Source organism: Rhipicephalus microplus, chromosome 6 (assembly GCF_043290135.1).
Source record: "Rhipicephalus microplus isolate Deutch F79 chromosome 6, USDA_Rmic, whole genome shotgun sequence".
NCBI lineage: Eukaryota > Metazoa > Arthropoda > Arachnida > Ixodida > Ixodidae > Rhipicephalus > Rhipicephalus microplus.
In genome coordinates this window covers 190,811,036-190,833,473 of record NC_134705.1, presented here as the reverse complement: position 1 = coordinate 190,833,473, position 22,438 = coordinate 190,811,036, and the positions used below count along the sequence as shown (strand labels likewise).

Below are 22,438 nucleotides of genomic sequence, written 5' to 3'. Positions count from 1 at the left end.
ATGTCGACATGTACAACTGTACAACCCCCTCAGACGTGAATTATGATTGACTGTCTGCAAGTGCATTAAATTTGTATAACATGATTTGAAGGCACTCAGTATTACATTCCAAGAAAGAAAATGAAGGAATAGTTTGTTTTTCACCAGTTATTGTAATTAATTTTTATTATCATGTAATTAAGTATCAAATTATTGGTTAATCAGAGAGCATAGATTTTTTCATACAAAGAATGAAATATTAGACCAAAGTGCAATCACAGTTTTTTTTTTTTTTTGCTTCAATCATTTTTAAGCAAAGAAAAAAACATTCTTGACGCGGTTCCCAAACACAGCACGTCAACTGGTCGTCAAACATAGCAGTGCTGCCAGCAAAGTGATCCTCTGCAGCAATACGCAGCATAAAGAAGCTCAATGACCAGCATTCACCTACTCAGGAAGCCTGCACAAATGTGCACACCGCGTTTCAAGCCATTTGAATAAACATAGGGCCCGTGACAGGGGTTGTAAATTTGACCCACTGCCACTAAAGGGGATAAATTAAATGTTTGAAACATCAATGCTCATTTGTCTCCGTGACACATACTTCCAGCCCATGCAGCAGGCAGATGCACACTCTCAATGAACTTTACGACAGTATTCAACATTCATTACAGATAGCAAAGAAGCAATGAGCAAACATTTATAAGAAACAGATTTAAGGGAATAAAAAGAATGTGTGCAGGCATCATTGAATGGGATTGCCAGTGTAAGTAAATATCTATATGCTTCTAAAAAGTTATGAAGCTCCATTGCTTATGAATGCTCTAAATAAACTCATAATGTGAAACACTGAGGATGTTCCTCTACCTTAGTTGGCTGTTGAGATCAGCATGAGCATGGGCTTGTTCGTTCAGCATCTTACGCAGGGTAGTGCAAAAGCAGGGTGTTTAGAATGAAAGAAATTTACCGTACTGTGCTTTACAAGTGTGTTTAGAAAAATGGTTGACTATATAGTGTACTTTGTGCATACTGTACTATAGGAGAGGAGAAAGCCATTTCAAAAGCACCTCATATGTACAAATATGGAAACAGTTCTGCAGGTACTGGCTAGAAATATGTTCAAAACAATATGACTGAATATTGTCATAGCTCACTTGGTGGAGCATTGCATGTGTAAATTTGATATACTGCAACATAGTGGCCGCTTAGGCTGTGTTTTCAAGGTGTGAATAAGATGTTTCTTATGTGCCCCATAATTTTTACTCTCTCTGGTTTATTTTCCTGATTGTATACATATTCACACCATCTGAGTTATTTATTAAACTGGTTGTAACTGTGCACTCAATCCTATCCGACTTCTTTTCTCAAGTGCTTTGCGCACAAGGAAGTGATTTTCCTCTTCAAATGAAATTTCATGATTGTGTGTTAGAGCCCCACTGATAACAAAGGTGTTTCCTTGCCTACTTAAGTTAACTTCCATTCAAGTTGCAGTGACAAGTCCAAAAAAATTGCAAATAATCTTGACTATGCTTTCCTTCAACTATTTTTCGTTAGCTTCATTGAGTCACATACGGCACAGAAACAGGCCAGCTGAACCTTAAGTACTCAAACTATTTCCTTGCGTTCATTACAACAAAAGGTGAAGGACTTTACAACACAACATACAATGACAACATCACCACTTACAACCGTCACAAACTATTCCTTACCTAATGCTTCCTACATATCATCTTGTGGAAGCATAATTAATGCCCGTGTTCCACACATAGCTCTTGCGAAGTTATTTCCGTAAACGGCAGGACAAGTGCGGAATACTTAAGCAACGACAATGCACTCCCTTGCCGACGCAACATATAATTTATTTCACCAATCTAGCCACAGCTAACAGTACAATATATGTTTCGGTAAGTGAAACAGGGGCCTTTCGCATCCATATCATTACCAATAATACAACACCATGCATGCATGTTTGTGTCATCTGTGACTCGTGTTCCCAAAGTGTGAATGGTGCATATGTTTGGTTTCTATGCCAAAGGTTAAATGTGTTTTTAGGGATCGAAAATGCGTGGCACATTCGGATGCCAAGACCATTAATGCCGATGTACCGTCACACCACTTAAGGGGGCAGACTGGTCTTTGGGACCAAAAAGTGACAAAAAAATTAATTTCTTAAAATTGACATATTAGGCTTCTGCAAGAATTTTTCTATCTTTCTGCAAATTTTCACACACTAGGAAGTGATAATTTTTTTGTAATGTCATTCTAACTGTCCAGATCCTTAGTGCTGTTAACACACAGAACCTGCGAAAAAATGGAAAACCGACTTCGAGGCTTCTTTGTAATTTGCCGGCGCCTGTGTTGGAAGCTCTGCTAAGAATCTATGAGCACCTTCATATGGATTGCAAAACATGCGCACCATGACTGTTGCCTTTTGAAGAAGCTGTGTGTTTTCAGTTTTTTCCATTTTTCTCAAAAAAGTAAATTTAACACTGTTCAATTTTGAGGCCTCAATATCTCTGTAGCTAGGGCAGGTACAACAATAATTATTTTTGCAATGGAAACCCTTGTTGTGTAGAATGCAAGTATGGGAGCAAAATTTAGAGCACAAGCATTTTTAATTAATTACTCATCAAATTTGTAACACAATCCCAACTTTTTTTGAAAATGGATAGTTCATTTTGCTGTAAAATAACCAAGAAAGGCCTAAAAACAAAAAAAACCTTTGCATACTTTGAACCGATAGTGATAAGTCTATGTTGGCATATCTTAAATATCACTTTTAATTAAGCACCTTTTTCCATGGTGGCCTTAAACATTAGGAAGTGAACTTAAGTTATCTCAGGAACAAGATGAGTTACAGAAAAACTAATTAAACATTTGAAATCGGAAGAAAAAACGGCATAGTGTTGTGCAGTTTGATTAAGATCACTGAAAAAGTAAACAAAGAAATGTCTAAAACCAGTGTGCCCCCTTAAATGGGTCTGCAGTTGAGCCAGGGCAGCACTCCACTTTCCACTGCAGGCATGACATTTGCACAGAACATTAATTAATTTTTAGCTTTTACACGCCAAAACCAGGTTATGGTCTTGAGGCATGCTTCAGTGCGAGACTAGGGAATAATGTTAATGACCTGAGGTTTTCTCACGTGAACCTCAATGAAACTACAGTGCACATTGAAACTTGACAATTCAGGGCTAAGTCATTAATGCACACAAACCTTGTTATAAGAAACCCAGACATAACGAAATACTGCTTATAATGAAGTAACTGAAAAAAGTCTTGCTATAGATATCATGCTAGGAATACACCTTTATAACCAGTTTTTTGATATAATAAACTTACTTTTGTATAAGATGAAACTTTGTTAAAATGTGGTTTGAGTGTACATGTTCTTTCCCTTCCACCGTCTTCGGTTTTAATCATAATGGTATAACGTCAACTCAGACACTTCTACAAAAACCAATTTCAGCTTCAGAGGCTGATTCACAGTGACGTGAAGTGATTGTTTTGATCTGTTGCGAATATCAGTTGTTATAATAAAACATTTGATGCCGCGTTTCAAGCGGTGATCACTGTACAAGGTTGTTCTCATGGCCCGCCCTGACTAGGATGCAGCTGCCATGGACTGAAATCACACGTGCTTCCTCAGGATTAGCCAACAATACATCTTAACAGCTAAGCTATCATAACGTGCGTGTGCATAAAAAGTAGAGTTTTCTGTGCATATGCGTTGGTCTGAACAAAGCAGATACTGCGCTTCCTAAAACTTGGTGATTTCGCCCAAAGGTTTAGCACTGTGCTAAACCCCTTCAGAAAGTGTTCCTATAGCATGCAGGTGTAACACTAGGGCACGATGTAACACTCGAGTCAAATGTGGCTGAGCTGCGGAGACATCACACTGACAGCTACCATTTGCATAAAACAACTGCAATAACGGTGGCAGCCAGAATACCCATGTTCTTAGAATTTGGATAATCTCTCTGTCCTTTCTCCTTCAATCCTTGATAGCTGGCATGGTAGAGTTTCAGCCATGTGTCACGGCAACATGTTGCTCTCATGTAAAAGTGAACCACAGAGTTACACACCACATAAGAAGGCATATATATGCATATATTCTCCTTTCTTTTTCATACAGTGGATACAGAAATTTCGGATCCTCAGAGTGACTTTCAAAGTGAAATACATGAAGCAAAAACCAACACTTAAAAAGAAGAATTGCGATGTATTGCCAAGTACCCATGCGTCCCTTGGGAACTTTGTATGACCGTACAAACGTAGTTGTACACATACAGCCAAAGTATTTGGCACAATTTGTTGTTGCATGCCAAGAGTTTCACACATTAAACAATCTACAAACCTAAAAAACAATTCTGTCACTGCACTTAACAGTGCAACAGTTTATAACAGGTGTCTGGTACAATCTGCAAAGCATGCTGAGGTAATAGCGTGCACACATTGCGAGACAATTCTTATTTAGAATGGCAAAAAATTTTTAAAGCACTGAAAAGAAAGGTTGCAACTCAGAGTGCAATGCTGACCCAATATTATAAAAAAAGGAAATGAAAAAGGCGAAAGTAGTACCATTCGAAACTTTACGTCCCAAAACTGCAGTGAAGGACTCAAGAAATTTGAACCTTCTCATATTTTTAACATGCACAGACATTGCACAGTACAAGAGAAAAAAAATCTAATGTCCATGGAAGAGAGGTCATTTAAAAATTCTTACATGTCACAATCACCGCACATGTCTCGATCTCAATTCATGGGCACAAACAACTGATGAATGAGCGAAAGTCCTTCGGCAACCGATTAAGCAACACAAAGCACAGTAAACGCAAAAGCAGATTGGGCAATGCACGGTTAGCGAAAGTTTGCTTTTCACCTTATTCAATTTGTTTTCATACGGTGCCATGCTTGCTTCATTGCTCGCCTTATTCAATTTGTTTTCATACGGTGCCATGCTTGCTTCATTGCATGACAAGCAGTACGTATTAATAAAAAGTATAAACCATCCTTAAATGCAAAATGTAAATAATGCAAGCTATTTTGGAATGCTTGATGACTCGCAAACTTGTACTTGGGGAGAAGTAGAACAAGAACCTTCAACAAACTGAACAAGCAGTGTCAGCTCTCGTGAATCTCTTGATAAACATGTAAAAATAAGAACGCACGGTAAAACTATATCAACACAAACAGAATGCCCAGTAGCAAGCATTTGGAATGTCTTTTACCAGTTCACGGATGCACGACACGTCGTTTAGAAGAAAGCAAAGAAAACAAAATGGTCATGCACGATTCCGGGTGCATTCACAGTGGTAACTATAGCGTTCACTGCACAAACTTCGTCAACTCGTTAGCGAGTGAATGAATTCCTGTCCCTTGTCCAGCATACAGGGACAGCTTTGTAACTGAGAAAGGACAGAAAAATGTAGTGTTAATTTTTAAGCAATGTATAATAATGCACAAAGCAATAAAACAGCACTGATACGTTCAATATACTTATCTTTTTTTAGCAGGACAAGCCATGACAAGTTCTGCTACAAAACGGCAACTCACATAATATCTACGAGACATCCAGCTGCCCATTCACTGTTCTCAAAAACACAACTGCACAAAATGAGACGAAGGTGTAGTCTCAGATAGATCCCCCAAACCACATCCCTTTCTCTTCTGTGACACATTACGCTACCTGGTATGCGTTTCTCACTGCTGAAAAATGGAAGAAGAATTCCTTGGCTTCGACAGCATCCCATATTCAAAGCATCTCTCATAACAAACCAGTTCCACAGTTCATGACGGCAAATGCACAGAGGGAAGAAATCAATGCATTATCAATAGGTTGATCAATACGCTGATACGACATGTCGATAGTTGTCAAGTGACAAAATGGATGGACAGCATCAGATGCTACTTCACCGCTGGTTAAGGCTTCACAGGCACATAGGACGAACTGAGCAGGCTGTCCCACCCAGAGTGCAAGACTAACAGTGATGGCTACTGTCGACGCGCGCCTGCCTCGAGCAACATCGAACTGTGACTGCAGCAAGTTCACAAGGTCGCTGCTGCAGTTATACTAGTAATGCTGGAGCCACAAACAGCAATTCCCGAGTAGATGCCGACCCCAGAGATAAAAATCTTTGAAGGATAAGAACCTAACAAAAAGAAAATTGAGACGAAGAGGACCATGACTACATGTTACCGACTTCGGTGTGACCAGGCAATTGGTGCAATACACACGCGCGAGAAGAAAGCTTACCTAAGTCAAGCACTCTTTTGCACCCTCTCTTTTCATTGCTAAAAGGCTTTAGTGAAGAGCGGGAAGACGAGAAATTCAGCGTGACAGCACACAGTTCAAAAAAGATGTGGTCAGGTCTGCTCTCCAACAGCACACACGAGTTTCCAACAGTGAGGACTATGTGCTAACGCGGTCAAACCTTTCTCGTAATTCTACCTAGCACTAGCAAAAGCTTTGGCAACTGTTATCAGTTGGCAAGATTGAAGTGTTAGTTTCGCGCACAGCTAAGTATTGCATTGAGATGTTTACGAAAGTTCTGGTTTGCCTAGATCAAGTCTGAGACCTGGGGAAAAAAAAAGCCCATTTTCACAGGGCGTAAATTCCGCTGCTACTGCCTCCACTCTCAAATGCTGACACTAGAAGGCCGACATCCACATTACACATATTAACTAACAGCTGTGTAGTTCTGCATCAAACGTTTGCTTTCCTTCCCAATTCATATGGCAAAACAAAAACAACCACTTCCGATGCAGGTTAAACAGCGTAAACACCATTAAGTAATGCATTGGCGATTTTGCGCATTGTCTAATTTATGAGAAAGCGGTTCCATTAGAAAACCTTTTTTTTTTTTAGCACGTCTCTTAAGCAGCAGGCCCTTTTTGCTAAATTTAGCGCCTGTGAGTCATTCTAAAATTTTTGCTTCGGATGGAACTGCAAGACATGGAACATGCAATCAAACTTGACATATGCTCGTGCCTCAAGCGACAGTACGAAGGCTTTACAAGCAACTGATTTCTAAATGCTCACTTCAAGCTTTCAAGCTGTGCACTAAGAGTTAGCTCTTGGCTACAACACTCAAACCTAAATATAACAAATCCAGATATAACGAATCACTAGCTATGACGAAATAACAAAAAAATAGCTTTGTTGTAGATACAGTGTTAAGAGTACATGTTTATAACGAATTTGCAGATATAACGAAGTATTTTAATGGCAGATCTGACTGTTATAACGAGGTTTGAGTGTCCTTGTATCTGGCAAGTAAGGTGCGTAACATATAAGTGCTGTAGTTCATAACCTCCCTACCTCGTTATTACATTCTGATAAATAAGATGCAGTCTCATTCCAAGCAACATGAATTAAAAGAAGCCGAGTGCACATGCAGAAATGACAGCATCTGACATAGTTTGCTATACTCTGCAAAGATGTGAAATGTTCAAAAACACTTCTTGAATAATGGAGTATTTGACACTTGGCAAATGCCATCAATGCTTATTTTTTCCTAGCTGGTTCAATAAAAACCAGTACTATATATACAAACTGGATAGGCAGCTAATTGATGTTTGCGTTAAGAGTCACAATATTAAGTCGGTTTCTATGCAAACCATCGTTGCAACTCTGCAAAACTGTTCTAGAGGTATGAACCATGAAGGCATCGTGAAGTTGGTGATGTCAACTCCACGAAGTCTTCAACCAAACCTCAACTTTAGTTTGAATTCTTGTCTCCTAACCCACACCGCCAAAGAACAACAAAGAATTTGTCTACATTCACTCGTTTTAAGGCTTTAGCAGTGATCCCTAGCAACTCAATATCACCTCTGGATAACGAAGGGAGGATGTTGCAGATGGTGGACACGCAGGGGTTTAAATAGGCCCAAGCATTCTAGTTAATGCTCAAGAAGCCTTTCCTTCCAAGGTGTCCTTTGGGATGCCAAAAGATGCATCTCATTACCTTGTGCACGAAAAATGACATCCCAGCCTTGTCGCTGAACACTCAACGCAGCTGCTTTCCCGTTCACAAGTGACGCGATTGGAGAATGGCTCTCCGGCCCAATAGATGGTTTGGCTGGGCTGTGGATGCGGCTTTCGATTCGGTTTCTCTCTCACGCCTTGACTCGTCCGATGAAGCGGTTTCGGAAGGATCCGAGGTAAAGGTGCCCGTCGTGCTCGAGCACTTCGGAGAGGAGGTGGATCTTGCCTGCGGGCGAGTGAAGGCTCCGGACGACCTTGCCAGATGCATCCAGTTCCACGATGAGTCCGTACTTGGGCACCGCCTCGTACAATATCCAGCCGTTGTCGATCTGGAAACGACAGAATGGTCATCAGACACGTGTTCCACCTTTGCCTTTGCTGGGCACATTAGTGCGTCAGTACATGTAGATCAACCAATCAATTCTGCCTTGCTGTAACACTTCCAGTTGCCATTTGTCTATAAAAAATTTACATCTCCAGCACACTTTATGAGCATCACTACATGCAAAAAGTGCCCGATACCAAAAGTACTGTTCAATACACACACACACACACAAAAAAATTAAACAACTCATCTTTCTTCGCCCGACACAATCTTACTCAATGCCCACAAACAATAAAACTAAGAAAACGTATAGAATGTTAATTTTACTTGTTTAAATAAAGCTGAGCAACTAGAAAAATTTTGTGTGTGATGCGAATTCAAATAATAAGGTGAACTTAATCTAATAATTTTCTACTCTTTCATATTTTTTTAGTACCTTGAGAAAAAATCACATAAAAAAGCTGTAGACACTCCCTAAGCATATTGTAAATTATATTCTAGAAAATTATAGCTCCACAACAGTGAAACTGGGCGCCACCATTTTGCGCTCATTGGAAAGAGCCAGTTTTTCTGTTTCCCCAAATCTCGCTTCAGGTAGGTGCTCCGTTCAGGAACAAGTGTACAAAAAGTGAATGTCTAAAGTTCGGTTTGAGGCCTCTGATTGGCTGCGTACACTATGCTTCTCCAGCACGCCTCGCCATCGGTCCGATGCTTGCTCTGGAAGAACGTCGTCTGCTGCTTGACCATGGCAAGGCCATGGTTGCCAACAAGCATGCGGCTTAGTGACGCACTCACATTCATTCTGTGTTGAAGAGTCGACAATCGCTTAGAATATATGCTTTGGTTAGGCAGCTGCAAGCAGAATTATAATAACCAAATTACGATAGTGCTCCGCGCTGGTTGCGAACATTTGAAACGCGCATCTCGGACGGACTGTATACTATAGCATTAACTCAAGGAACCCGTGGTTCGTGGTTAAAGGTTCTGCTTATCAGAACTTTGGACCCCATGTGTCGGGCGAAGCAACGTGGTGCCTGCGGCTCAGATAAACAAAAACTAGCTGCCGACGAATGCCAGTGCTCGGCACATACATGGACTGGCTACGGTGGTGTTTTCTGGGAAGCACTCCTTCGAGAACGCCTAGTGATGTGGGCCGGAACATTTCTGTCAGCGGATCCTACGACCGAGCGGTGGGCGCAGGTCATTGCGAGGGTCTCTGACAGCTACGGCAGCGAGCGCCTACACAACGAGTTCGGTGTTCAAATTTACGACTCGCCACTGACTCGCCACTGACAGTGCTCGCCACTGACTGCGACTCTGCTGCGCTGAATGGCCTGACGACTATGGGGTTGCAGACCTCAACGGCTGGAGGCATTCGAGCATCGTGCCCAAACCGTGGGATGTGATCTTTGCCCGAGAACACCGTGAAGACCCGTGAAGACATCTTTGCACGAGCACGAACTTATGAAGACCCCGTGCAGCAGTGTTTATAGCAGACACGCGGGGAGGGTTTGGAGAGAGACGAATTACGGAACGCGCCGAGTGCGCACGGTGAATCAGCCAACTGCATATAACCAGTCAAAAGCTCATTCTCAGCAGCGACATACGAGAGCTGGCTTTCTCGGTTTGCACCGAAGTAAGGAGCAGACACACGAACTTCACTCCGTGATAAAGACCACTGCAGGCAGCTATTTGTACTCGCGATTGGGCATGACATGTTTTGAAACATCGGGCACCACAGCCACGCACACGGCGACCGAGCTTACTTTTCAGAGTTGCGGATGAGCCTAACTCCGCTCACAAGATGAATTCGCATTTTGCGGGCAAGCGAATTGCGCTAGCCGACATGCGAAACCAAAAAAATCGCAATAAGCTTCTTCACAAGCAACGAATCGCATCGCTCACTGGCTTCTTGGAACCATGGATGGCCATCTTGCACATCGTCAGCAGATCCCCCCCATCGACCTCATCCCTCAGAGACCACTCAGAGCACCAGTGGAAAAAAATAGCAGTTTCGCACATCACCGTCCCGAAATGCCAGACCTTGCACGCGGCACGTAGATTTTCCACCATTGCACTTCTTTCTGTTATTATATTTATTTCAGGAGGGTCAATACTTTTAATAGTAATATATTGGTGTGTATCGGCTCGAACAGCAAACACCGTTAGAAAAAAAATTTTAAGTTAAAATATTCGTACACCCCTGCTTTCAGCTGTATCGTGGTAATTCACATAAAAGTGTACAGAAATTAAAGTAGACGAAAGGAGACTTTGCCACCGGCAAGGTTCGAACCTGCACCCTTTGGAAACACTGTTGTAGTTCTTAAGTAGCGTTGTTACGTCGCCTTCTGCGGACACCATGACTAAGTTAACTAGGGTAAGGGAATGTCATCAAAAGTATCCCTCGTACAATGTACACTAATAAAATATCGAGCAACTTTGGGAACCTGTCTAAAATAAACTATTTATAGAGTCGAATCCATATCTGGAGAGGATAAAAAATATTTACGTTCTATAAATCGATAAATAGATACATACCTTATTAAATAGGTTGAAAGATATCTCAAGCGGATTGTACAGCTGTTTATTAAGCACAATAATTACATCTACGTGGGTTAAATATATGCGGTTTCAACTGCACTCGAGACACACACACACACAAAAAAACTCGAGCAGTATGCAAAGCAGCCATGGAACGACTTGAAGTTTTGTAAAGAGGTGCTTTTTATTCATTATCGTAAACTTTCATGGTGGCGCACAAAGCCGCTTTGCGAACCCTCGTCTACGCCGCACTCATGCTACTAGTACGCTGTGTAAGAGAGAGAGGAGTAGGCGTTTTATTATACAAAGCAGCACCGCTAGCGATCTCCACCTATATCGGAGCACGTGCCGGGATGGAGCGAGCGCTTTACGGCAGAGCCATCTAGGAGGAATAAGCGCTTTTATTATATAGAGCGGCGCAGCGCCCGCCGTTAGCAGTCTCCACCCGTACCACAGCACACGCCGCAGTGGAGCACTCAATGCAAAAGGAATAAGCAGTTTAATCATACAGAGCAGCACAGCACCGCCAGCGGTCTCCACTCATACCAGAGCATGCACGAGATTGGAGCGAGCACTCTGCCGCACGGCCATCTAGTGGGCACTCCGAGTACTAGCGTGGCTACGATGACAGACAAAGGACAAGCCTCGACCATAAGCTGCTTCTCATTTGAAAGACGTGCGACATGGAGATGAAATAGCTCAACTATCAGTCACTAAGTACATATCTTATAGGTCAATGCATTTTGAATGACCATTAAGGATATTGACATACGCTGGCACTTAGCACAGTGGACAGCTGAACTGTGGACAGTTAATGAGCAAGAACACTCACCCTCGATGCAACGTCCTTGAGAGGCACCCAGTTGTAGAAGGTCGTCGCGTATTTCAGGGCCGACCCTAGCAGGTAGAGGAGGCGCACCACCGACTTGCGCACCAGTGGATAAGCCGACAGGTGGTCCAGCACCGAGAGCTTGGCACTGGAACGGCCTGATGCGAAGGCCACCCAGTAGCCGCCACGTGGCGTGCGCCGAATGTTGTCCGGCTCGCCCGGCAGGTTTTCCGCAAAGACCACGAGGTCGCCCTTGTGTGGGCCACGGTAGTAGTACCTGTGTGACAGCATGGGAGCACTTCTAATTGTGTCCTGAAGTTATGGAAGTGTCGATGTGGCTATAACGCAGCTGTGGACGTCACATCAAATTATCTCAACACCTCGTCGATTATCTTAAGACGGTGGTGACAAAAAATTATACTACCACTAAGGGAGGGACATGAAACATGGTGCGAACTATCAACTGAGAGTTTATTCCAACAATTTATGTCAGAGTGAAAGCACAATGCATGACAACGTCTAAAACGACAATATTATCAACAACAGTGCCCTACTTACCGCAAAATTAAGGTAAATGCACATGAATACATACATCGCAGTAGGACATTCTCAAAATGATGCCGATGACATCAGATGAACCGCCTGCAATTAATCACTAGTAGTCGATCTAGCTGCACTAAAAGAATATTCCGTGCATCGAGGGATGAAATAAAATGATCTTCGTTTGTGTTTCTGTTTGATTCATCAAAAAAGAACCACCGGACGTTACTATGAGGAATGGCTCAAGTGGTTGAAAAATTCAATTTTGGCCTGGTTAAACTGCACAGATCGTGCCACCAAGCGGGGCCCAGTTTAACCAAGCATGCCTGCAATTTTCAAGGCCATGGCTAAAAATTGTTCAATGGCCGTTGTTGCTGCTGTGGCTCCCTCTACTGCTACTACAGTGTCGGCAGCAACGTTGTGCACGGCAACAGTGACATGAATCACCCGCCGATGAGGCGGGTAATTCGAATTGCGCTAGCCCTATGTGGATCACCAAAACTCAATTTTATTTCAAAATAAGCCCTTCCTTGGCACAAAAGTAACACTACCAGGTTTCTGAACCTCTATTTCAACAATCAGTGTCGACTTAATAGTTGCCTTCAGTGTCCCTTCAACAACGAAGCCATGTAGTGTAGCCTGCTTCGGTTCTTAATGCATGCCTCAACACTCGCTACACGAAACCACACCCAGATTCTGTGGTCGACACCATACCCAGATTTTACAGCCTTCGCTCCTTGGCAATCGATGTTTTTCAGGGTGCACTCACTTTTATGAGTGCATTTGTTAGGCTCCTGAGAACTTGGTCTTCCTTTCGATTAAAAAAAAAAAAGAAACAAAGCTGAAAATTTTTGAGTCAGCACCCGTTTAACGTGAACATGATAGCACAACGTAAGCAGTCTTACTTGAGCAGCCTGTTCTTGGTGAGCTCGGCAATGATGACGCTGTCGGCGTCCGGACCCAGCTCAATGCCGTTGGGACAGTAGAGGTCTTCGAGCAGGATGTGGGTGCGCTTGGTCTTGGCATCGTACATGAGCACGCGTCCCGAGTTCTCGTGCTCGAGCACGGAGTAGAGGATCTTCTTCAGCGGCCACTTGGTGCTGGTCTCGGTGAACAAGACGTTGCCGTCACTGTCGACAACCAGGTCGTTTGCAAACGACAATGGTTGGCCGTCCAAATCGATGCCGTTGGGCACGAGCGGCGTGACAAAGCCTGCAATGTGCGTTGCAGGGGTTGAACAAATACTGTAGGAGAGCAGCGTGAAAGATGGGAACAGAAAAGTTCATGCAAACAACTACTTACACATAGTGCTGAGTGTTAAACGACTAGTAATGTGGCAAAGTACACAAATAAATACATGCATATATGTCATCACTTCATCAATAACAAGAACAAGGACTCCAACGAATAGAGAATACATACCTATACATTTCAGTGGCAGTTTAACATTTTGGGGCAGTTGAGAGATGAAAAAGCAGTTTCAGATATTGGATTTTTTTTTTTTTTTTCAGAATCCACAAATGTACAAGTATCACAAATGTTAAAAAATTTGTATGGTAGCCTTTCGTAAACATTGTATAAGCAGTTTTCCTAAATACAAGCTTGGCATCACTGGTGTCTCAGTGACTGCCCAATGCCTTGCGATTCCCAATCAAAACTGTGGCTATAGCTATCCGTATATCCATCCGTTCAATTATATACGTATAACTATCCATATGTCTAGCTGTACAATACACTGCAAGAAGATATGAAAAAATCAGTGTGTGCCACATGACAAACAAGCACTAAAGAGTATTTTACTTAGTATATTAAATAACTTGTAAATGTATGTTTATATTGCATTAGCAGCTCATTTTATCTTAAGAGCTCTCTTGCGTACAGAATATCCTTGAAGGAAGCACTCAACAAGCAATCACCTTTCACGTTAACCAGAAACGTATTGTACAAATTTGTAAGCCTCGAGCAGTGCCATGATGCCAACTTGCGCACTGAAATTCAAGTATAACTCACAACCCTTCTTTACCTCTCATTTCCCTGTATATTTTGTACCAGTTATGTGCGAGAAAATATCGGAGTCACGTGTTTATCTGGAGTGCCTTTCTTAGCTTTAGTGTCATGGGCCCACTGTGTTCAGGTCATGAATGGCCTGAACAGTGCGTCATTGAATTCCTCACAAAACACTAGCAAGCACAGAGTTTCATAGAAACGAAATGAAAACTTGGCAGACGATAGTTGTGCGCAAAAAAGGCATGCACCGAAAGGCACAGCTATTTTTTAAGGTGTTATAAAGACATTAAAACGAATGCTATTCAGAATGCAGGCAGTCTTTGTCAAAATTATTCAATTACATTTTCTACATCTTACAACTCACCTTTCGTAACATCTACCACATGGATGCCACTGTACGCATCAATGGCGTACAGCTTGCCCTTCTTGTCAAAGCGGAGACCAAGTGGACGACCACAAATATCCTCTTCCCATGGTCCCTCTGCGCACAAGATGAAAGGTGGGATCATTCCGTTATCACGTCTCATGACACAGTGACTAGCCAGCATTCATTCCATCAGTGCTCCTTCCGATGTTACTTCTCAACTACTTCTCCTTCATGAGAGACTAGGGCTCTCAGATGAAAAAAATTCTGGGCCTTTACACGCCCAAACCACAACATGATTACGAGACACATTAGTTAAGCACTCTGGACAAATTTTGATAACACGGGGGTTCTGTACTGTGCACCTAAATGCATGTACAGTGATGTTTTCCATTTAGCCCCATTTAAATGTGACGTGATGGACGATATACAACTACGCTTATGCACATTTTATCTTAGCCATGCTGCATTTTGGAAGCTAACAGGCACACCCGCAGTATTGACAAGTGCCAGTGGCATAAGTTGAAACATAAACAAGCAAGGAAGAGGCAACCAGGACACTTGCTATGTGTGATTACACAAATGTTCCAGAGGCAATCACCCGGTGACCCGTTTTTAAGCATGCACAGTCTCACATGGGTGTTAAGTACTCTGTATCCACTAACTTCCATGAGAACAAGCGTGCCTATAAATGTAACAATACATGCTATACGCTTCCGAGTTGTTCACAATGTTTTGTTGACTGTGCTCCCTGTGATGTACCCAACTGGTATTCTGTTATCTTTAGATGGGAAATCACATACCCACGTCTATAATCTTGCTAGCTCGTAAAGCTGGTCAATCCAACCTTTTATTTTCACAGTCCCTAGCGTCACCATAAACATAACAAATGCTGGTCGGCCACTTACCACATTTCTTGCCAAACTTGGCAACAGGGGTTATTTTCGCTCCCGTGAGCTTCAAGATCTGTCCGCCAACAACACCAGTGTAGATGCTACCTGCAAGTTTTAAGACGGGAATTCGCACACGTTAGACTATCACTGTGCATCCTATCACGTGCACCAAGTGCAAAAAAGCTTCAAAATTTAGCAATGTCATCATATGCCGTAAAGCAATTAGTACTTAAAATTTTAATAAACAAGTTACGCAGCAAGACAGGGAGTAACCAGCAAAGGCAAAGACATACCTCCATGTTGTTCAAGAGATTCGGGCCCCACAACCTGGTTCGGGAAAAGGTACTCGACATTGTCCAATGCCTGGTTAGGGGCTAATGCACCCTTGAATTCAGGTAGTGTAACCCTAGAGCAGAGAGGGTGCGAAAAGGTAGTTGGTGCATTTAGCCAAACGGTGTAAAAACATGGATGGCTTAGTAATGAAAGCACAGTTACGAAAACACGCGAACACAGAAGACATGCTGAGGACGGATGAGGTAGAGTCGTTAGCAAAACAAAAGGGAACACGGATACAGTGTTTTGGCAATAATGACTTGAGAAGTGCGGATACAAATGTGATGCATCAGTTAGCAAGAGGTACCATTCTGATCGATTATTTTGTGTAACTAAGACTTTTACTCTTGATAACAGTGCCCATCCACTATGACCTCTTGAATGTCATTTTAGTGTTCACTTTTATATTACTCACATACCAGCAGGTAAGGGTTACGCTTGTGTAAAAGCTGTGGGTCAAAGTTTCAGAATGAAATTAGAAATTTTAAATAACCAGAGCAGGTTTTGTATGTGTATGTGCAAGAACAACTCAGTCATTGGATCAAGATTGTACAGACATTACCGTCCCAACAAAAACAGCCAGGATTAGCATACATTAGCCAGCACATAACATAATTTAGACAACGCAAGCCATCATAAGCCACCTCATACTTTACATTCACATACTGCAGATGACTTGCCAAGATGCACTCCGGCAGATAAAAAAAGAAATGTCGAAAAACGGAGTTATTGTACATCATTGTGGAACGCTGTGAAGTCACAGGCGTATCTCATAATACCATGCCATGGATGGCACGAAGGACGTCTGCACCTAAGAGAGCGCTGCCGAACCGAGACCCTGAAGTTGACAGTGCCAACGGCACCAGCTACATGGGCCCCCGTTGTGTAGCCACTCATGCATGACAGAGTGCATTATTAAAACAACAGCATTCACAATGGGATCAGGAGTAAGAAAAGAAGAAGAATACAAAAGCAATCTGCCTCCATATAAGAGCTTTACCTTGTTAAGCTGTTGAAAAGAAATTAAGGTAGGAACTTGTAAGTGTATACAGACTGTCATTAATCATAATTATTAAGCATGCTGCAGCTTCTGTTTCTTTCGTACTTGCCATTAAGCCGTGAGGCTACTATGTATAAAACATTTCAGTGTCATTATCCAATGGGGCAAGACTAAGAAACAAAGCTGTTTTTCCTTTGCCTTCTTCAGGAAAGCAGTACACGTCGTCCCAAACATAAGAGGAGGAGAAGTACGAATCACGATATTGGGCTCAGTTAGCTTTTAGTTTCGTTTCATCATTTGTTCATTCAGTTGCTTCCAGCAAACTGTATACAGACATCAAAAAACCACGCAATTGGTCATCACATATACAAATTTGGTACAGCCTACAGTTATCCCCAGATCTCTTAGTCTGAGCGAATTTCGAGTGCATTACAGAAGTACTGACATGAATTTGAAACATCTTGAAGTGGTTGCTCCAAGTGAAAACATGGGTGTCCTGAACCCTAAAAAGATGTGTCGTAGCGCTTGCGAATGCATAGAATAAATGTTTAATATGGTGCCTTAATATAGCAGTTTCAGTTTCAGAATCGAGAGGGCGACTTTGCAATGACGTGTCAACACGAGTCTGACATGACGATAGTTATAGCGCGAGAACAGAATGACAACACAGAGAAAAGAAGGACACGAAGGACATGAGCGCTTGTGTCTTTCGTGTCCTTCTTGTCTCTGTGTCGTCATTCTAGTCTCGCGCTATAACTATCGTCATGCCATACCAACTAGCCCAAGCTGCCACACGAGTCTGACGTCACGGGAAGACTACAACTCACCACATAGTAGCAACAGCTGTCAGTTTACTGTCAGTCGCACATAGTTCACGTAAAGAATTGTACTCCAGAAACTATGACAGTGATTTCTGCGTTTTATGCTGCATGTAAGTCGCAGATTTCACCGAGTCAGTGAGTGAAGTGTGTTGACCTGTCGCGATAATGCCCGTTGCGGTGGGGCTTAGTTGCAGGTGCTGGACCACGAGAAATTTTAAATCAAAGTAAAAATATATTATAGGTATGTTTGGCTCCAGTGTGTGGAAAGGGTTGATAGCGCACCCCATGGAAACAGAAAGTGCCTCTCTTGGGACACTTCAAGATCCTGTGAGCACTGCTTTAAAAACTTGCCAAGCTGTCAGGACAGGCAACATGATGAGAGAGTTGCCGGCTCGAGGAATTGCAGCAGTGAAAATTCCCCTTTATTCTCTATAATACGTGCAGTGTTTGGGAAACACTAAATCATACCATTGTTGATAAACAGGTGACTGACCAATGTCTAAACAAAATAAAATGATGACTTAAAATCCAGACAGATCCCCTGTTCACAATGAAATGACAACTAATAAGCAGGTTTAGTAGGAAGTCATGCTACGAGATAATGTGGGTCAATGCGCACATTATGGAGACAAAGAAGAATGTGACTTTGAGGCTAAATTTTGCATCACGTTAATTTAAAAAAGTTATGCAATTTGGCACACTAAACCACACATACTACCGAATTGTGTGTCATATGCTCAGTGCCACTTAAGAACCTGCTACTTAGTGTTTACTCTGTTGTGAACAAGGGATCCATACCACTTGTGCGTCACTTTACTTTGTTTAAACATCGGTGAGTGGCCTGCTTATTAATGATGTCTTCACCTGACCTTACAGTATTCCATTAAACTCTCTGAAACTAAATTGTACTAGAATGAACCGAGCAGTCACAGAAAGCGACCAAGGACAGCCTCCTAATTTCCCGCCGATTGCAACTCTTTCACTACCCGACAATGCACTTGCACGTGTGAAATCTTGGCAGGTCCTGCTGTGACACAGATAGTTGAAAAATAATGTACTCAGTACACATCGAAGTCATATAGCTGTGTATCAGATACACAGGCCCCTTTCAAGTTAAAATAATCAATAACTTAAATAAAGTGATTATGCTAGCAAAAGAAATATTAAATGCACAGAGTGTTTACACACTTTAGCCAACACAAATAGATCGACTAATACACGATCCACAAAAATACTGGCATTATAACTACTTTAATATAGCGAAATTTCAATATGTAAGAAACGTAAATACATTCATGTCTGTAAGCAGCTTTACTTTGACAGTCCTTGTGTTCCGATGTATTTATCATTATAACATGTGACATACTAACCTCACATTCAGATGTTGAAATCCGAATCTAATGACACCCTCCAGTGGCAAAACTTACTGCTCTATTTTTGCTAAATGACAGCAGCTGCTACGAGCCCCCCTCTCGTCTTTTATTTTTGCATACCATACAGGACAAGCTTCATAACAAGCTTGAGTTTGTCTTTAAGTGAGAACTCCCAGGTGGCAACACAGGTATCAATGCAAAATGAGTGTACTAAGAGTAAAATTTGACTACGAGCAATAGAGAATACAACTGTCCTAAAACTATCGCACCAAAGAAGATTTTTTTTTAGCTTCAAGTCTTACACAGCACACCGTAATTTTGATGTTAACAACTTAAACATTCCTCGTTTCCTGTGCATTGATTGACACGTTCTAAAAAATTGTTTATGCCAAAGTACATAAGCAAACTGTGCAAGCAGTATTTGTATAGATAGCAGTGACTTGTCAAAATTATTGGCTATTTTCAGTCTTTGTACAATGCTCAGTGGCTGTAGCATTTATTTTCAAATAAATCCTGTGTATTTTCTCTTTATTTGTGAATCCCATTAGTTTTCTTGTGGCTCAATCTAGCAGAAGAAAAATAATTTTTTAAATAAGTATATACATAAAAATCACAGAAAAGTTTGTTTCTATAATTTAACATGATCGTTCTTATCTTAACAATAGTAATCACGATTGCTTTATTCAAAAGTGGCAGTTTTAAGCAAGTTGCTAGAAACCTTTAACACATGCTAGGCACAGAAAAATTAATAGATAGAAATATGCTGTGAATATTGCAGCGTATGAGTATCATTTAACTTTTCTGCGGTACGAAGGCATAGGCATGCATGTCTAAAACGCGACATATAAGCCCGTCTAACCTGCACTGCTTATTTTTAACAATCATCCTCTTCAGTCACGAGAATACTATCTAACATACAAATGGGAATGAATTCAAGAGAAACATTTCATTTACAAAACGCCATGCCGACTCTTCACTAGACCTGCACTGCTTTTACGCAAGGCAGCTTTCAACTTTTGAAGTTTACGAGTTCAATGCTTCTACACGCGTAGCAGCGTTGCTACAGGAAACAATCAAGAGTCGATGTCCGAAACACATAGAGTACAATGCTCAGAGCGTAAAGTTTATTATTGAGCAAAGTTTATTATTGAGAGAAGCAGATTTTGTGGTTACTTGTTGTTCTTCCGATTGCCAAAATAATGACAAGCTTTTTTGGACATACAGTCGGTTCGAATATATATATATGGAGCAGTAGTAATGTTCCCTTGAGTACACTTTCAATACGTACAATATTTTAGATACTGAATGACCTACATGTAAAACTCTTTTGTGATTCCCTTCAGATTTAGTATAGCATGCGGATTCAACTGCAGTGCAAAGCACCGTAACATTAACTGCATTTTATTTGCACACCCTCAATTTCACCGGGCACAATGAAGAACTGGCATTTACAGCGTTAAACAATCATTTAGTATCTCGAGGAGCGTGATTAAAAAAAAAAGAATGAAGGCAACATGAGAACAATTGCTCCAGCCTAGCTACGGCCGGGCTCCACGTATAGATACAACCCAGCAGTTCGAGACAGAAAAAGAAAGGAAAGCGTTTGTGTGTGTGTGAGAGAGGAAGAGGGATAGATACGGTGTCTCTAAACTGATAAGCCGATGTCGTTGGCCAGGCGAGTTGTTTTCGAAAGTGCACGTGCGACACACTGCGATAAAAACGAACCTTCGATCATGCGATCACGGCTACTTGCACTTGGCCGTATCTTGAGTTCACAGTCTATGCGGTCTCCAGGCTAGTCTTTTTTTTTTTTAATTCTTTATGCTGTCTGGCACAGAGACAAGGCCGCTTCAAATGCGGATCGCAATGCAGGATCGTAATTTGTACGACCACGATTCCCCGGAGAATCGATCATGATCCAAGAATCGTGACGCAATAATTGATCAGGTAGTCAAAAGTGAGGCACAAGTACGCTCCAGGAAAAGACCCTCAAGTCGAGCAGACCGGTTAGAGCTGCAGACATCGCGTTTTTTTCTGGGCGCAGGTGAGACAGGTATGCTAACGAAAATGTGGCCGTCAAGAGATTCTGATCAGGAAGCGATCCCGACTGCAAGTCAAATATGACACGCACGAAAGAATGCGCGGAAAATGAAGAACAAGAACTCACTTGTACGCAACGGGCTCGAAGTCCAGCGAGAGGGGGATGAACGGCAGCACGAGAAAGACGATTAGGAAATAGACGAAGAACCGGAAAGCACACTTTAGTAGCCTGAACAACATGATGCCGCTGTTAACGATGATCGCCGCTCAAGGAGCCTTTTCACCTCCTACCTGAAGATCAGACAAAAAACAAAAAAAAAACTTAGTGGCACAAATCAGTAAAAATAGAAACGGACAGATCAACCGTAATTAACGCCTTCGCGCAGGCAACCACCTGCAGCATGTTTTTGGCGCACTCGCTGACAAGCCTCTGTAGGGCGTTGATCGCATAGCTTTAGCCAAGCCAATACAAAAGCCGACATTGAGACGCATGGAACGAAATCGTAAACTCACTGATTCCGTGAAAAAACGGACGCTTTTGGGCGAAGAGATCGAGGAAGCGCGACAGAATGCGCGCGACACAACCAAGTGCTGCAAGAGCTACGACAGCGCCGCCAACGCCACGCACGGCTGATGTGGACTTCGGGGCAGGAAACGTGGAAGCGCCCACTCTTCTTTTACTGCTGTTTCTTTTCTAGCTCGTCGTGTCTGTGCTGTGTAGCTTAGGCGCTCTTGATTTTATCTTCCGTGTCTGCGAGCTCATCGCGGTCGTTGCAGTTGGCTGGGCTGGACCGCCGGTGGCGAGGAGGTGTGGTGTAGTAACCGCGTGCCCTTGGAGTAAAGTAAACTGAAAACAATGGATTTTATTGTTAGGAATACGCCCGCTTCCAGAAGTCGCGGGCATCCCTTTCGTTCTAATGTTATCATTTCGAGTTCGACTAAGCGTCCCCTGCTCAAATGAGATGGAGGATTTTGAAGCGCATAGAATGTGGCTCGCAACAACGTCGACTACGTCTCGTCGTTTCTTCCTCGTTTCCGTTCAGGAAAATGCCTCACGCTCGCTCGTGTCAAGGTTAAACAAAACTAGTTGACGCGCTGATGCGTTGCCGGAGTGTTGCTGGATACGCTTTCTTTCTGCACCGACACAAAATGTCACACACAGTATTTACATGTGTGATCAGGAGATGCAGCGTACACAGATTTATTTCATTTCAAGGTTAGGAAGGTCTGAGAGGCAGCGCTCGCAATAATATGACAACATTGCGAGACTTTTCACTCTCGAAGACACGAAAAGATGGCGCTAGCAACATTTAGCGCGAACACTGAATCGCTAAGCATGCACAGAAAACGTTCAAGTTGTCGACAAATAACATACGCAACATTGTGCTTCGCAATCATCTCAGTGC

General features: G+C 42.3%; 1 protein-coding gene across 2 annotated transcripts; it reads right to left on the bottom strand.

Moving 5' to 3' along the window:
- Positions 1-4,068: 4,068 nt before the first annotated feature.
- Positions 4,069-21,697, bottom strand: LOC142765753 (adipocyte plasma membrane-associated protein-like). 2 transcript variants are annotated; one of them, XR_012884382.1, is made up of 9 exons: positions 21,546-21,697; positions 21,160-21,323; positions 15,759-15,871; positions 15,481-15,570; positions 14,573-14,689; positions 13,107-13,413; positions 11,665-11,938; positions 4,910-8,295; positions 4,069-4,861 (listed from the first exon to the last, which is right to left on the bottom strand). XR_012884382.1 is itself a non-coding variant. In XM_075867325.1 (8 exons), exons 2-8 carry the CDS (start codon positions 21,270-21,272, stop codon positions 8,098-8,100), a joined length of 1,212 nt encoding a protein of 403 aa, XP_075723440.1. In that variant the 5' UTR covers positions 21,273-21,323; positions 21,546-21,697; the 3' UTR covers positions 4,069-8,097. The 2 variants fall into 2 exon arrangements, 1 of the variants encoding a protein (XP_075723440.1); XM_075867325.1 differs by having other exon boundaries at positions 4,069-8,295.
- Positions 21,698-22,438: the final 741 nt, after the last annotated feature.